Below are 17,318 nucleotides of genomic sequence, written 5' to 3' on the forward strand. Positions count from 1 at the left end.
AACTCAGACAGACTTTTATCCCTAATCTGTTTTTTGCTTTCACAAAGGGCCATCACATCAGCCAAACAGCATTTGAATACAGCGGGGAATACGCGTTAGTGAAAATATGCAGACACACCCTAATGTAGGCAAGCCTGCATGAAAACTGATAAATGCAGAGCACGGGAGCTGGAATGGTGATTCGGAAAGACTCCTTTATGTCAGAGACACACTCAAATCCCATTGCATTCACAGGCATCCAAGCACATGTATGCATAAACACAGGAGTGGTATGTTTTATTGGGCTCCACTTGACTCTCATAAAACCAAAAACAGTTTCATTTATAAAACAGGTGTAGACTGCCAAGCCACATCGACGTCATTTGGGAAAACAATAAATATACACAAGCTTTCTCTTTAAACAACAAATCCTCCTTTTAAAATATGACCTCAAGAGTGTTTAGAATAAAGAGTTCTGAAGTTCTGCCAAAGATGCCAGTGTATTAGATTATAGAGATATGAACTGAATATATTCACACCCATGGTCTGACTGATTTACGTGACCACTAGAGGGAGTAGTGAGTCATTCTGCTGGTCTCTGGTGGTGAGGAAAACTAATGTCACAGGGGTCTTTGACGTGCGTCTGGAGGCAGCTCTAAATATAAAGAATGAAGTTTGATGATGAAATTGCAGTGTTTCTTCTACGTGGGTGAGTTTGATTCTGAAGCTTACGAAGGCATAAAGTTATTACCTTTGGCTGTTTGTGGATCCACGGTTCAGACTAAACTGTGACAGTTCTGACCCTGTTTTGACAATTCCAAACAGATCTTTAGTACACACTGCAAAAAATGACCTGCTAGAAATAAGCCTAATATTCCTAAATCTGCTGACAAGACACGTCACAGTAACATCAAGTGACCCTTCTGAGAAAGGATATAGGTTGTAGCCGAAACATGTAAAGGTAAAAAATTTACTTTTTCTATCTGTCTGACAAAAAAGAAAAGGAAATCTTTATATTTTCAGTTGACATTGTGAACCTGATTGGACTATTCCTAAATCTGGTCGAACTGGCTTATATTGAGCAAAAAATAAATTCTGCCAACGGGACAAAACTTCTTGGCTAGAATTCTTAAAACAAGCACAAAAAGTCTATCAACTAAAAAACTATAATGTGCCTTAAAACTAGACAAAAATACTAGAATTTTAGCAAACAGTGATTAGTTCAAGAAATAAAATCACCTTAATATTAGCTGGAAAATCTTATTAAGAAAAAGTTAGAGAAATATATATATTTAAATAAGAATATTTTTCTTATGTAAACATTTCTTGGCAAGCTTTTTTCCCTACTTAGATGAAAAATAAGACAAATGTTAAAGACATAAGGCTTTTTTCACTTTTTTAGAAATCATTTTTTGCAGTGCAGCTATTGACAACACAAAATGTACAGAAAATGTTGGTGAATTGTGGTTTTACTGTGGCTGTTTTACGTATAACAATGGATCTAAGTTAACAGCTGTAATGTAAACTATCAGCTTATGCAATAACCTACATAAAGGTCACAATGTTAATATGAATGGTTGTCAGTGAGAATTTTTATTTAAAGGAGAAAACTTGATGTTATCATAATACAGATGTGTGTGTAAACAATGAGTTTTACTGTACTCAGTGGATGATACAGTCTGTGGATACATAGTGTTCATTTGTTGGTGGTTTTGGTTGTCTAAATGTGTTCTTATGTGCAACTTACCTCTGCTGTTGAGAGTTTGGAATATCATTTCTAAATAAAACAGGATAAATAATCATTTTACCATGAGGGATTAGTGGACTATGGTAATGTTTAAATTACATTTATTAATGTTGAGGCTCAGTTTTGTAGCTTTCAACTGCAAATTTATGGGTTGAAATATTAAAAACAAAGGGTCCAGACCAATGTTCTAGAAACAATTTGAAGGTTCGGATTAAACAAATTAAGACCATGAGATCCGACTAAAACCACTGAGAGTAAACAGTGGGTATTGACAGTTTATCTACAGGGTTTATAGCTGTAAATACACGGAAAGTCAGAGTCAGTAAATCTATGTAAACTGTCAGAGCGATGTTTACCCTGTGTGGTGTCAAGCTTTGTGGGTTTTTTTCCCCTTTGAGGTTTTGACAGATTTATGGATTGCATTGTTTTGGTAGATCTACGCAGCCAGACTGTGTTTCTTCCTGGAAGTTTGCTCAGCAAATAGATGCTGTCGGCCACATGTTGAGGTCCAGTCAGTCGGCTAAGTGGTGTTATAATAGCAGATGGTTGTGATGTTCTCAGTAGGGTGTTGGCTATTGGATTGTCTCCTTCTTGGAAGCAGCCTGACCAGAACAGAGCCAGAGGAGAGTGTGTTCGTCACTGGGGCATGGGTGCTGACCTCACACACTTCAGTGGGGGTAAAGGAGGTTTGAATGTATTGATAAAGACTATCTGGTATCTTCTATGTGCATTCATTTTCTATTTTAACTTGCCTTTGGGGTTAGAGTTGGTGTGATAGTCTTAATGTCTATCATTTCTTCTAATAAAAACATTGTACTTAACTCTGATTTAAGCTGAAATCTGATGATGATGGTCTTTATCAGTACATTTTTATGGGCATTTTAAAGTATCGCATTAGAAAAGCTTAGTGGAAATGGCAAAATTCAGCTTTGCATAAAGGTTTTTAGCTCCCACACCATCAAAGACCCAAATAGGAGCTGGTGACCAAAAGCATCTACTAATCTAAAATGTTTAATAACCTTTGAATCTATAATCCTATCAATGCACTTAAATAATTAAGATAACATGCAGTTCAGCAGCTTTTCAGCAGCATCAGATATGGCCCATTTGGATGTTGAGAGGATTTTCTGCAGCTTTGATTCACCAATAAAATCCATGTAGTTTGTCAAAACACAGGGCCTGTAGATGCTCATTTTCACACCAGTTTTTCCACACATTTTTTTTTCAGTTTTCTCTGTTTTGATGCAATAACGTTCAACGTTACTCTGAGCTTTTATCAACATCTGTATGACCACTAAATAAAATATAGGAAAATACCTGCTTTTCATTGAAAAATGCTAAATGCAGAGGATAATTTTATAATAAGTGGTGATAAATCACTTAGGAAAGGTTAAATGTAGGGAAAAATGTATTTGGTCTTTAAGGTTAAGGTGGCTTTTACCTTTTTTTTCAAAGAAAGGCTTAATAGGACATTGAAATACCTCTTCTTAATAAGCTCTGATTTATTGTACATTTATCTCAGCTGCTTCCACTAGAGAAGTTGTTCAATGCAACATCACGAAACATGGCCAATCCCAGCTGACGTGAAAGAATATTTACAACAGCTGAATTGGAAGAAAAATCTCCATTTATCTCTACTAGACGGTGAAATTTACTGATTTATTGTATGTCTTTGTTCATAGTAGTTTTTGCTAATACTTCCTAGCCATTTTATAGCATAGTCCCCCAAAAGATAATTCACATTTTTTTCTTTTTTAGCGACATTTTAATAGTTTACTTCAAGTGATCTGACAGTTAGGGCTATTGAGTCTAATTTCCCCTTCCATCAAATATTTCAGTCCTCTGTAAAATCCTCAAACTGTTCCCAGTAAAGACAAGATTTAAATGCATTTTAGGATGCGGTGCAGCCCAGTGATTTAGACAATAGACAGACGACCCCTGTCTGTTGCCTCATTAGATGCCTGCTTGCAATTTGGGCCAGCTTGGAGGGAGTCTGCACCACTTAGGACCGATTTCACTTGTCAGATATGTCAGCCTTGGCTTTTTTTTTGTCTTTGGACTACAGCCCCATAGCAGACTGAACACTGTATAGTCAAGGTCAGGTAAAAGACTGACAACACCCCACCAACACCCACCCACTCATCCATTTCTCCACCCCCCACAAACACATTCACACCAGACCAGTATTGAGTCATTGTAAAACATGAGTTGCAGTCAAGGTCACACGTTTGTAGCAGAAAGCACATTGCACATGTATATTTAACCATGCTCGTGCACACGTTCACACACATGCACTGAGGCTCATTGTGAAACATGAGGTGGACTCAAGGTCAAGCACAACACATATATATTTTATATAACACTATATTATGTCTGTCAATAAAGTCTCAGGGGTATAGCGTACTGTATTTGACACATTTTCTTAGGCTGTGGAAGACATACATAAAAAATACAAAGAATACACATTCAGATGTGGCTGTGTATTTTACTTCTTTAAGGTGAGCTCAGGGTTGATGAATTGGATTATGGCTATTATGTCTGACATGACATGTAAAGTGAATTTATTTGAGGCACGCTGTTCCTTTATTCATATGCATATCCACACAAAATGGTTAAAGGATCTATATGCAGTATTTCTAATTTAAAATAGTTGAATATGACCTAACAGTATCATTAGAGTGTCTAGAATAAAGAGTCCTGAAGATATACTAACAATGATAATATTTTGGGTTATTGAGAATCTGTTCATACCCACAGCCTGACACGTTTCTGTGACCACTAGAGGGAGTAGTGAGGCACTCTGTTTGTCTCCCATGGTGATCAAAACTAACACCAAACAATAGTGTCATAAAGTGACCAGATGCATTGAGAACCACTAAGAAACAACTTTTAGAGTTAAAGAAAGAGACAAACTGATAAAAGCTCGAAGCCCAGAGTTATGTGACCACTAGAGGGAGTAGTGACTAATTCTGCTGGTCTCCCATGGTGAAGAAAACTAACACCATGGGGCCTTTGACCAGTTCATCAGTAAGTGAAAAGATGGGATCAGAACTGCTAAGACACATCTTTTAGAGTTAAAGAAAGTGACGAAGTGATAAAAGCTAGAAGCGCTGTCGTTTTCACTACTGGACACAGCTGCAAATGAAAAGAATTTGATGATGAAACCGCAGTGTTTCTTCTAAACGGGTGACTTTGATTATGAGGCTTATAAAGGTATAAAGTTATGTGATGTTATTATTTTTGCTAAGTTGCCATTTGTTGATCCATGGTTCAGACTAAACTGTGACAGTTCTGACCTTGTTTATTTGATTCCAAACAGATCTTTAGTGCAGCTACTGACAACACAAACCGTACAGAAAACAGAGGTGATTTGTGGATTTACTGTGGCTGTTTTCTGTCAACAGCGCTAAGTTAACAGAGCTACTACAAGTATAAAACATTGGCTAACACAGATACCTGCCTGAAAATGTTAAGACATCGTTTTGTGCTGGGTATAAGTTTTTTTCTTTTGTTGAAAACTTGCTGATATTATAATACAGGTGTGTAAACAATGAGATTTACATTTTATTCAATGAGTGGTGATACAGTCTACGGATATGTAGTGTTGATTTCTTGATGGTTTTGGTAGTGCTGTGTTCTGGTTTACAACTTTCCCCTGAGAGTTTGGAAAACCAATACTTCAAACAACCCTTTTAAATAATCACAACACTTATGACATTGATAACATGAATGTAGTTTTGAAATGTAACTAGAGAAATATTCTTGACCATTTAATCAAGAGATAAAATGGTCTGAAACTGATTGATGATTATTTAAAGCTGTAATATGCAAAATAACTAGTCCAGTGTTACGTATTTTTTTGACTTCAGTTTTGTCACGTTTCCAACAATATTAAAAAATCTGTAATCTTTGTAGAATGACCCATTTGATTTGACCTTGACTGCCTCATATTGTTACTAACATTACTTGGTATTATTTAGAGGAAATGCCATGATATGAATATATGTCACTAAATTTAAGGTGAATAAAACTTTAATAATTTATCACTTTTTCTCTAAATGTGATCTCTTCTTGAGCCGTGTTTGAGTTTCAGTGACAGTGTAGGTGAAACAGACCACACATTCAGTGCCAGCTTTGCAGTTGTTTCATTTCTATCGCTATCCTCTATCCCATCTATGCTGTATATACTCAAATCTGTATGTATATATATATATATATATATATATATATATATATATATATATTCTAACCATTGCACTACATCATACCAAACCATATTTGCACTATCCTTTTTAAACACTTTTTTATTCAGATTTATATGACTGCTCTTACGTGTATGTGCATGTTGTGTGTATGTTTCATGCTGCTGATAACACTGTGAATTTCCCCATTGTGGGATCAATAAAGGAATATCTTATCTTATCTTATTTTTCACAAAGGTTTTTCATTTTTAGTTTAGTTTTTCCAATAAGCACATTACATCTTACTACTGTTGGTCGTCTAACCCTCCTCAGGATTACCCAAAACTACTGATCAGATTGTGGGGAAATGGGGAATAAGCCAAAGACAACTTATTTAAATTTTGGAGCAGATCCATGAAAAGGGGCAGAGGCTGGGATTGTTCTGACTTTATTTAACAGTAGAGAGTCTCAGGTTGGCATAGATAAGAAGAAACTATGATGAAAAAGATTGGACTGTCACCCTTGTCAAAGGTCTGCGCTCCCATTTTAGTGTTTATGAAGTAGTTCTTTTTTTGTCACGCTCACTCCTTTCTCCCTGGGTCTTGTCTGTACATGGATAAAACAGATGCACAATATTTTATTTACCAAGCACAGTGTCGAGCAAATCAGCTGAACATCCAGGCACTTAAGCATGAAGTTTCCTCACAGACTCTAAATATTAAATTCAAAGACTTGCGGAACAAACGCAGCTCTGAGATCCTCTGTTGTGATGGAAACAGATTCAGCAACTCACTGAATTCCTACAAGACCAACTGAGAACATTCACATTATGTAAGTTGCATGAGATAAGCCTTTGGTGATGGAAGTAATCAGTTTCTTGAGAACTTGCCTCCCAGCCTTGGAGATTGTGGTAATACAAAGTAACCTTTATGCACACTAAACGTTGACAACTACAGGAACACTTGTAATCTGCTTGAATGCCGTTATCTGGAAGTAAAGTAGAGATGAATGAATAAAACCCGTCCAGTTCCTGCTCTAATGGGTCATGTTATTACTATACATGATCACATAATCCATCACTGTGTCTGCAACATACACACCCACACAGGAACACACATTTATTCGTGCACACACCCCTTTCTGAGAGTTCGGAAGGTCAAGCTCTCTTGAGATTCGTGGAAGTTTTTTATCTCAGTGCAGGCGTGTAGCTTGACACATCATGTTCTCCTCAGAGGAGTCCTGGGACAAAACGACTAATTAGCTGAATCATGATGTAATGCACTGACCCAAGTGCAAAACGAATGCACACACCCTCTGTTTTCATGGTGGTAGGATTGTTTTAAAATGATGAAATGACTGTGAGAATGTTCAGCTGGGTTTGGGGATATGGGCCCACTAAAGGCTGGTGATTTCACATTGCGCAATAAAATCTGTGTATGTATGATTCAGTCTACTACTCAACCAAAAACTCTGCATTATACAATATATATTCAATATTTTGTTGCTGTAATTGTCAACTTAAAGCATTTGTCCTTCTGTAGTGTTTTATAATTGTGTTTGACTTCAGTGCCACAGGTTTTTAACCCTTAGGGATCCACGGTCACAGCCCTGTGACTGAATCATGTTGTAGCGTCGGAAGTAGACCACTGGGATAATTCAGAAGTACAGACATGAAACACTCTCCCACTTTTTATTTGATGTTGATTGAGCAAATACAACTGGAGATGTGACGTTTTGAAACCGGAGCAAATAAAAATGAATAAAAGTATGAAAATGAGGTGGGGCAGGTGTTATATTTCTTACCATATCTTCATAATTTGTTTTGTCCTTTTTCAAAATTGAAAAAACTTGCCAAATCTGTGGATTCTAATCCACAGACTGGATGTGGAAACCGGGAGGACCGGGGGGGGTGAGAAAACTGGAGAAAACTCCTATGTAAAGATATGCTTTTATGTCAAATATTTGAGTATAGCTTTAATTTATTACAATTTGAATTTAATATACCCAAAATTTGGAACCAATTTTCAGTTTTAAAGTCTTTGAAAAGGTTTCGTTAAGCATCTTTGTGTTATTTATGCAATAAATAATATAAAGTTTTCAAATTGGATTTTATTTTTTTTATGTGTGTTTTTTGGCCTTTTGTGTTGTTCTAGTAGGTTAAAGTAAAAAAATAATAGGCAGATGAAATAGATAAAAAAAGATACCAAACATGGGTATTATAAACATTTCTTTATATAGCATATAAAGGCAAAATCAAAAGTACTCAAAAACAGCCAAAATGAGCACAGACCCCTAAGGGTTAACACTCCACAGTAAAAAGTAGTTGCTATTTGCTTGTTTGTTTCAGCCAAGCAACAACATCCAGGGCTGCAGAGTGAATCTCATGTAGAGGTCTAACAACCTGCAGTTCCTTGAATGGCCACTTGAGGGTGAATCTTTTTCATGAGGCCCCCATGTTCCCCACTGCTCCTAATGTTTGTGCACAATGAGCTAATGCGAAGGGCTAATGCTAATGCTAGGTACTCTGTGTGTATCAGGATGGGTAACATGCAAAGACCGAATTTCCCTATAAGGATAATAAGGCAAGTTAACCTTAACCATTGTAGCTATAGTTGTTGTTTGCATTAATTTGTCAGCTAGCCTTCTAGTTAGGCCAGCCAGTACTGATCATCATCAAATATACCCCAAATGCATAGTTCCTCAACAATGGTCCACAAATCAATGTGACGTCGCTGAGAATTTATTCACTTTTCATATGCATTCTATAATTCATAATCATTTGAAAAAAGTTGCTGAGTCACCAGCTGCTCCTGAACCAGGTGGTCAAGTTCAATATTTCCCTCCTAGTCCGAACCCACAGCACCAGGCGTTCATTTATGATTTGATTCATGGTCTGTAAATGTAAACAGTTGAATATTTCCACAAGGACACAATATATCAGCTTTACAGTTTCTTAGTTAACAAACATGTATAATGACATTACATTACAAAACATGACAAGTTGTATTATAAAACTATTTATGTGTTTAGTCTCTATATGATTCAGCCCGGTGTACTGACTTTTGCTCCCGACTTTGCTTCATTTATTCAAACTTTCACTGCTTTTCAACTCTTCCCATGTGAATGAGGGGATTATACAGTATCACGCAATGATAAAAAGAGACGAGGAAGACAGCTTTGTGGGTTTGCATTAGCGATGAAGGACAAGACTCAAAACAACTTTTATCTTCCTCCCACTTATGTAATGCACTCAAACGTACAGTGTTTGATCTGCATTAGAGTTTAGTTTGCCAGTAACTTTGCACTCCTCTGCAGTATATAGACTGTATCAGCGTACTGCAGATGAAATGAAAGTTATAAAATGGGTTTGCTCTCTTTTAAAAGCATGTACCCTAATGTTCTGTGGCGGTGTTAGATCTATAAATGATGAATGGCTTCAGTTTGGGCTCAACTGGCGAGCCGCTTAAGCAACTAAGTTATAATACCGTGTGGAAAGGAGCCTATGTGCCAACTGGCAACACAGGTATAAATATACAAGGGCTGAGAGATGAGCTGACAGGAAGTTCCTCTGCTGGCTCTGTCAGAGGATTTCTGTCTCCATCTCTCCTCAGTCCTTTAATCCCTTTTTATGCAGCTGCTTTTAAGTATTTTGGAGCAAGTCAATGGAGTCTTGATGTGGCCTTCATTGACTTAAGTCTCAGGTCAATTCATGGAAGATGAGGCCAAGTCACGTCGCAAGTTATTCAAGAAAACAGCAGGTCAACTTTTCTAACATAACTTCAATAACAGAACTGTTCACTGGAGCCTGGATTTGAGGCATAAACACAAAAAGGAGGAGATGCAAAGCCATAGTACAAAAGTCTTAAGCCACCATCAGGTTGGCTGTTTTAGCAAAGTTAAAATGACCCTACATATGCATTTCTTAGTCTCTCTATCAATATACAAACTACTAGAAAATACAGGAAATATGAAAGAGGAAAAACACTATAGAACCTTTATTGGAACATTTGGACAAAGCAAAGAATAGAAGTCTAAGTGTGCAGCTTGTTATAATATATCGCAAGAGTATTTATGAGAACTCCAAACTAAGGTCGTAATAAATACTGATTTTTATCTTCAGAAGCTTTATAGTTCTGCTTTTTTGTGTTTTTACAATGCACATTTTTCCTGCATTGTGTTATGTTGTATTAATAAAGAGACTGAGAAATAAAAATGCATGCTCATTAAAACTTTGCAAAAACAGGACTTTTGCACAGTACTGTATTAGATATACAGTTAATGATGTAATCATAAAATTCAACTATTCTGTTTGTGGACTTTGGGATTTCATGGTTGTCCCACTTTCATTAATTTTGTTCTCATTCGGTTTCTTCCTTCCTTCTGCTCTCACACATCTGTTACATCCTTGTTTTCATGTTTTTACTAAAGAAAAGTGTAAAATCGCAGGTCAACAACTTTGGTATGAAGGCCACATTAATTTAATATGAACCACTTACAAGCAACCTACAATTAGTAACATATTTTTTAGTATGGAACACCTCAAAGTCAGGAGCTTTTATAATAAAAGCTGCTTTATTGCTATTTTAAATGGAAGTTCAAAGTTATGATACAAAAAATAAGATGTTTGCAAAACCGATTTCTTCGTTGAAAATGAAAGCTAACCAAAGATCCCTTGAGGAAATCCCCTTTTTCTGCACGTATCTCCTCCATCCTTCCATCCATCCATCCAGATTTCCACTCTGCTGGTGTTTACGCCACCGGTCCAGAGCATTATCTCATTGGAAACACGTTGCCAGACATCTGAACCGGATGTACGAGAGCCAGTGGCAGCCGCTGGAAAGTATGTCGTCCACTTCCTGTGAAAACATTCCTGCTCGTATTGTTGTGGTTGTTTTATTAGCTTAGCGTAACCTCTGGGAGGCGCTGATAAAAAGTAAAATAGTGCAAGTCCCGGACAAAGGTTGCTCAACTTAAGTCAAGGTTTTTACAAGGCAAGAATCGTGTGGGAGAGTTGGATCGTTATGTAACTGTGGCAGAATGATAAAGATTCAGGCTTAGAGTATGGGAAATAAGACAAAAGAAAAACACCACAATCCTAAACCAGTTCTTTTACATTAGTGTATTTTAGTAGATATTCCATCAGTTTTAGTATCATACACAAATGTTGATCACAAAGATAAATATAAATTGTTTTTCTTCTTTAGTGTTTATGTAATTAGCTTCACTTCAACTTCTCATTCACAAAGAAGACTTAATTACAACGAATGATTACCTACCAACATGAATCAACACAGTTCATTCACTCTGGAAAACAAACACAAATAGCATTTCTACTTTAAAACAGTTGACCTGTCAGTCAAATCAATCAAATTTTATTTTCCGTCGCAGAAAAAATTGTTAGACCACCCTTGTTTCCTTCAATTTTCTTGTTCATTTTAATGCCTGGTACAACTAAAGGTACATTTGTTTGGACAAATATAATGATAACAACAAAAATAGCTGATAAGAGTTTAATTTCAGAGCTGATATCTATCCATTTTCCATGCTTTCTTGATAATAACCAAAATCACTTCAGTTCTTCCATCAATAGCTATGGCATTGTACTGCCAAAAACAGTGCTTTTAGGCATTCCATGTTTTCTTTTCTGTCTGTTTTAGTCACATGATACACACAGGAGTTAGCACTTGATTGCATAACCATTGTTTCTGATGACTTTTGATGGTCTAATAATTTTTTCCGTGACTGTATATAGTGCCAAATCATAACAAAAGTAATCTCATGACACCATACATATAGCTAGAGTCGGTCGAAATCAGACTCTCAAGCCAATTTACAGAAATCAGAATCAGAAACAGAATCCTCCAGGAGCAAACACTTGTGACTGGTGACAGTGGAAGGAAAAACTTCCTTTTAACAAGCAGAAACCTCAAGCAGACCCTGACTCCTGGAGGATGGTCATCTGCCTTGATCAGTTAGGGTTAAAGAGAGAGGGTAAAGGAAGAGAAGAAGAGATATAGGGAGACTGGGGGAGAAGGGGTTAGGGTTAGGGTGATTTCTTGTATAGAACGTGTTTGAACCACAAGAATGTCATTAATGCAGCAATTTGGCCTCCAATATAAGTGAACTATTACCTGAACGTAGACTTGTCCTGGTGCTGTGTTGATGAACCATTAACACAACTCAAGATGTTAAATATCTCTGCAGTTTGGACAGCAGGGTCTTGTTGATGAGAATACAGGTACATACTGTAGATGCCTTCTAGTTGTTTTCATCAGCTGGTTGTCACAAAAGAAACATTAAATGTAATATTAAAGCAATGTTTTACAGATAGACATAGCACTTGGTTTAATATAGACAGAGTCTGTAAATATCTGATAAAAAAAAAAAAGATTCACAGTGCATTTCTTAATATATACACCAAACTGTGATCCTTTTCTCCTTTTTAGTTATGGAGAGCAGGTCTTCTGCTGCGACAGCACAGCAACAAATTGCCTGCATTGCAAGAGAGCAGAAAGTTATAAAAATTCTGCATCACAGCCCCAAGGCCCAAACCTCATGATGTGTGCTTTCATCGAAACCAAAGAGCTTGTTTTGTACTGCTTAATGTACAAGCACAAAACTGGAAGAAGGACATTAACCCATAAAGACCCAAACATCCACCAGTGACCAAAACCATCTACTGATTTAAAATGTTTGATACCCATTGATCCACTAATCCTGTCAATACATGTAAATAATTGGTGTAAAATGCAGTTTATCATCTTTTCATGGTCATCAGATATGACCCATTTGGATGTTCAGAGGCTCTGCAATGAACGTGGAAACACTCATCTTCTACAACATTGATTCACCAGTAAAATCCATGGAGTTTGATCAGTGACAGTGGATGGACACACTTGGTTTATGTTCAGTTAATGATAGATTTTGCTGGAAAAAAAAATACATTTCTTGTTTCTGTTTGTGATTTAAAGACCTTTGAATTTACTCTGAGCTTAAATGAACATCTACATAATCAGTGAATTAAGTATAGGAAAATACCTGATTTACACTGAAAAAAACACAAAATACAGAGGATAATATTACCATAAATGGTGATAAATCACTTAGGAATGGTTAAATCTAGAGAGAAATTCATTTGGGAACTGCACCAAAAGTAGCACAGGGTCTTTATGGGTTAAACGGCAACGTTAGCCCACAGAAGAAATTTAATTTCAATGTCCTCCAACCTGACTCACATGGACATTTAAGTCACAGTCTAGATACTATTATGTTGTAATGCACTCAATGGGTGTTTCAATCTTCTATTGAATCCATACTCTACATTTATGTACCTAGAACTTTTACTTTCTCAGGAACTAAAATGTCGTCTGAGTTTCCATCATGGCCTTTCACTGTCATGTGTAAATGTGATGTTAACTTTAATGCATATTTTACATTTTTAAGTGTTTTCCTCAGAATAAATGCTCAATAAGGCCTGGACTTTGTTGTCAATACATGTGCAATGTTTTTTGATACTGAATGAAAAAATAAGCACATCTTCTTAGAAGTGTAGTAGTGGAGTAGTAACTAATGAAAGAAATGTGCAGTACTTCAAAGCCAAGTTCCTGAAGTATCAGAAGGCACTGATACCCCCTTTCATGCAGGGAAGCTTTTTGGGCTAAAATAAAGTCCCCGGAACTACATTTAGGCCCTAGTCTCTGCAATGGAAGCACATTTTCCTCCTCCAAAGATTGCTAGGTCAATGATAAAGTTCCCACAGCAGAAACAGCATATGTTGGAAATAGGCCGTTGTGATGGTGCTGGTCAGAATGTGTCCTGGCTATGTAGGCAGTCAGACAGCAACATGGACGTCTGTTCACACCAAGATGTTAATTAAAACTTGGAGACCCACGCCTGGATAACAGACATAATGTCTTCCTTGAAACTGGCAAAAATATAATTTTCTCTCAGAGGATCAACCGAGAAATTTTACATTACACTGAATCCTTTCCTCTCTTACTTTGATAGAACATCTATATAGAACATAACAGAATAGAATAGCTATAACACTTGTAATTAAGTGAATGTGGACCAATGTGGGTGGGGGGATACTACTTACCTCTTTTTTTTTTTTTGCTCAAGTTTTTGTTTGTTGTTAGTTGGTTTTCTGGAAAACTGGAAAATTGGACATGGGAGACCCACAAGCGCTGATGCACCGGTGTTCTCAAGTGTGTGTTGTTTACATCTTGGTAGCATGTGCTCTGAGAAAACGTGTGATTTCCCGCATGTTTTTGTACATGACCTCATACCTCATACCTTCCTGTTCTTAAGAGCATGATTATGTGTGTTCTCTAAAGCATATGTCATGTCTGTGTAATCCATCTCACATGCCTCGAATGTGGCTCATATCTTCACACATCCCTGCAAGTTTGAGTTTGTCTGTCCGTGCGTGTGCCGATGGTTGACTGAGCCAATCCGAGGCCACGACACTAACCCGCGCAAACATCTCCCATTTATCTTTCCTGCCTATTTTTCCAGAAAGAAAGAATAGAGGGAAGAAAAGGAGGGGCTTTGTTTTTGCTAAAGGAGTGGAAAAATAGAGCAAGGTTTCCCCTGAGGGCGTGGCAGCTCTGTGATGTCATGTAGTTGCCATGGTTACCGTGTGTAATCATTGTGTGTTCATAAGGGGGGGGGGGTAATTTCGGAGTTCCTGTTAGGCATTGTTCAGAGCCAGACAAATAGTCACACACATGATAAAAACACGCCCATTCTCTGTGTGATGTTATTGGCTCTTAAAAAAGACAACAACCAGACGTGTCCTACAGGCTCTGCTTGTGACCACAACAACATCCTCTGCTTTCTACTGCGATTCTTATGCTTCTATAGAGGAGAATGTGTTGGAAGATACTGGCTCTGTATTCTGTGTTGCAATTAACAATGTGAATTTTCATTAACACACTATAAAATGGAGTGAAGCTCTATGAGAAACAAGAATAAACTGCATTTCATTCCCTAAATGACACATTACATATACAGCTGCGCATCCATCCATCCATCTATCTGTCCATCCGTCCATTCATCCATCCATCCATCCATCCAGTTAGTTAAGCTGAATGCTGATTCAAAATGAAAAGATGTGAACATGTCAGCATCCTTACAATGACAATGGTAGCCTGCTGTTTTTAGCAGACACTGAGTGCAGCATTTCCTAATTTGCACAAAAGACAAAGAAAACACTTCAACTAGTGGTCATTGTGAATAAATGAAACTGAGTATCTACACTAATTAATGGTCAGTTGGCAACAATAAAAAGAGAAATGTAGATAATAAGTTATGACATCCCAATGTGTGAATTTTCTTGTATTATATGCATTTAATTATGGAAATAGTTCAGAGCAGTACTTTCATTGTATTGCATAATTGGTATTTTTTTTTAATCTGTCTCTTTTTTCTCCCTTTTGTTCCTTGCCTCTTTCCTCTCCATCTTTGCTTCGTTCCTGGTCCATTTGCTAATCTTCCTCCTCCTCCTCTGTCTCTGTTTTCCCAGTGTGTGGATGTGAACTGGCCCAGGGGGGCTTCTTTGTGCGACAGGGTGAATACATCTGTACCCTGGACTACCAGCGACTGTACGGGACTCGATGCTTCAGCTGCCAAGACTTCATTGAAGGGGAGGTGGTGTCCGCACTGGGCAAGACCTACCACCCACGCTGCTTTGTCTGCGCCTCCTGCAAGTAAGTGTGTGCACCCTCACTCACCCCAATGCATTTTTTCACTGAATAGTTTCACCTTTGTGTTATATATCCAAATAATAGGCAAATATTGTACTGTTTACTGCACTACATATGCCAACATTCTCATCCATTCTTAACCTCCTGAGACCCAGGAAATGTCAGCCAAGTACAAGCTTTTTTCGTTTTTTTATTAAATAAGTACCTATATTGGAAACATCATGATGCAACAGTCTTTTCAGATGCAGTTTTTAAAATTTTTATGGAATGTCCTTTGTGGTGGACAGTTTTCTTTTCTTTTTTTTTGTATAAAGTTGTGAAACTCTTATCCATAAATGTGGACAGAAAACCCATAGCTGGGTATTATGAGGTTAAGCAAATAATTCTTTAAAAACCCTCTTGGATTTGCAGGAAAATCCATTGTTAGAAAGCTGAAAAGAGACCTGAGCTAATTAAAAGTTGACTCTAAGTAGATGTACAGTTCTCACATGACAGGAAAATTACACAAACATATGATGATCTTACAGCAGAGGTCCCCAAAGTGGAGTACACGTACCCCCAGGGGTAAGTGGATAAGTCATCATGTACTCAATACAAAATAAATAACGAGCATTAATGCTCAAATATAAAACACAATAAATTCATTCATGTAGTAGTTTTATTGTCAGTCATCTTGTTTAAGCTTTGGTAACATTTTAAGAACATTTCTATTTTATATTATTCGAAATGAGTTTATTTGAGTAACTAAGTAATATTTTTTGTTTGATGAAAGGTTTATTTAATAATTAATGATCAATTTATTTACTATTCACTTTTCAGTTTCTATTTTGCACACAAAATTTAGCTTAAACAGTATGTTATTTTTTATACATTACAGTTAAATATATGTTGTTTGTAAACAGACACCTTTGGCACTGGAACAAAATATTGCGTAATTTTATTCAGTCAGGAATTCTGAGGTGAGAATTGGAGATACTTGGCTAAAAAAAGTATATTTAAGGGGTTACTCCACTGTAAAAAGTTTAAGAACCACTGTCTTACAGAATATGATGTATTGCTATAGATTTAATTACCAACAGCTTTTAACTTAAAGTCAACTGAAACTTGAGACCTGGCAAAGAGTTTCACAGCTTTACTTTTAAAAAATGCTGCCCAATGTATTTCATTTGTATTTGTTTCCAATAAAGCCAGTTTTTTAATGTAAAAAAAAAAACAACAACAAAAAAACCAAAACCTTTACTTTCCTGGGTCTCAGGAGGTTAAACATCTAAAGCAGTAAAATCTGACATGAAGCAATGCCATGACTCCAAAATAGTAAAACACAGACAGGGACCATTTTACAGTGCGTACATACTGTTACGCTGTGCTAAAAACCATTATGCAGGCTTGTATTAATGTTGAAAACAACTCTTACAAAATATGCTAAAAAAAAAAAAAAAGAACAAATCTGGCCACATGCAAGTTAACAAGTTATAAAGCTGTGTGTGAGCTTGACAGTGAGAAATGAATAGTGTTACTGTAAGACAAACCTCATGTATCTGCATCAGCTGGTTGCCCTGACCCCTCCTGCTTTCCCATGACTCTGAAACTGACTCAGAATCATAACACAAAAACATCTTTGATTACACTGTTTTCACACCAGGTGTGCGTCTTTACACATATCGTCAACAGCAGGACTTCTGGTGTCGATGTAATTTCTAAGAA

The 17,318-nt window shown here is 36.9% G+C and overlaps 1 protein-coding gene across 13 annotated transcripts in view; it reads left to right on the forward strand.

Annotated features, from left to right (window-relative positions):
• ablim2 (actin binding LIM protein family, member 2) overlaps positions 1–17,318 on the forward strand; it is a 131,598-nt gene that overhangs the window by 57,169 nt on the left and 57,111 nt on the right. For all 13 annotated transcript variants that reach the window (XM_030161968.1, XM_030161967.1, XM_030161971.1 and 10 more), the window contains exon 3: positions 15,434–15,617. In XM_030161968.1, the coding sequence (XP_030017828.1) occupies positions 15,434–15,617 (184 nt within the window). The remainder of the gene's footprint in view (positions 1–15,433; positions 15,618–17,318) is intronic.

This window comes from Sphaeramia orbicularis, chromosome 18 (genome assembly GCF_902148855.1).
Source record: "Sphaeramia orbicularis chromosome 18, fSphaOr1.1, whole genome shotgun sequence".
Taxonomy (NCBI): Eukaryota; Metazoa; Chordata; class Actinopteri; order Kurtiformes; family Apogonidae; genus Sphaeramia; species Sphaeramia orbicularis.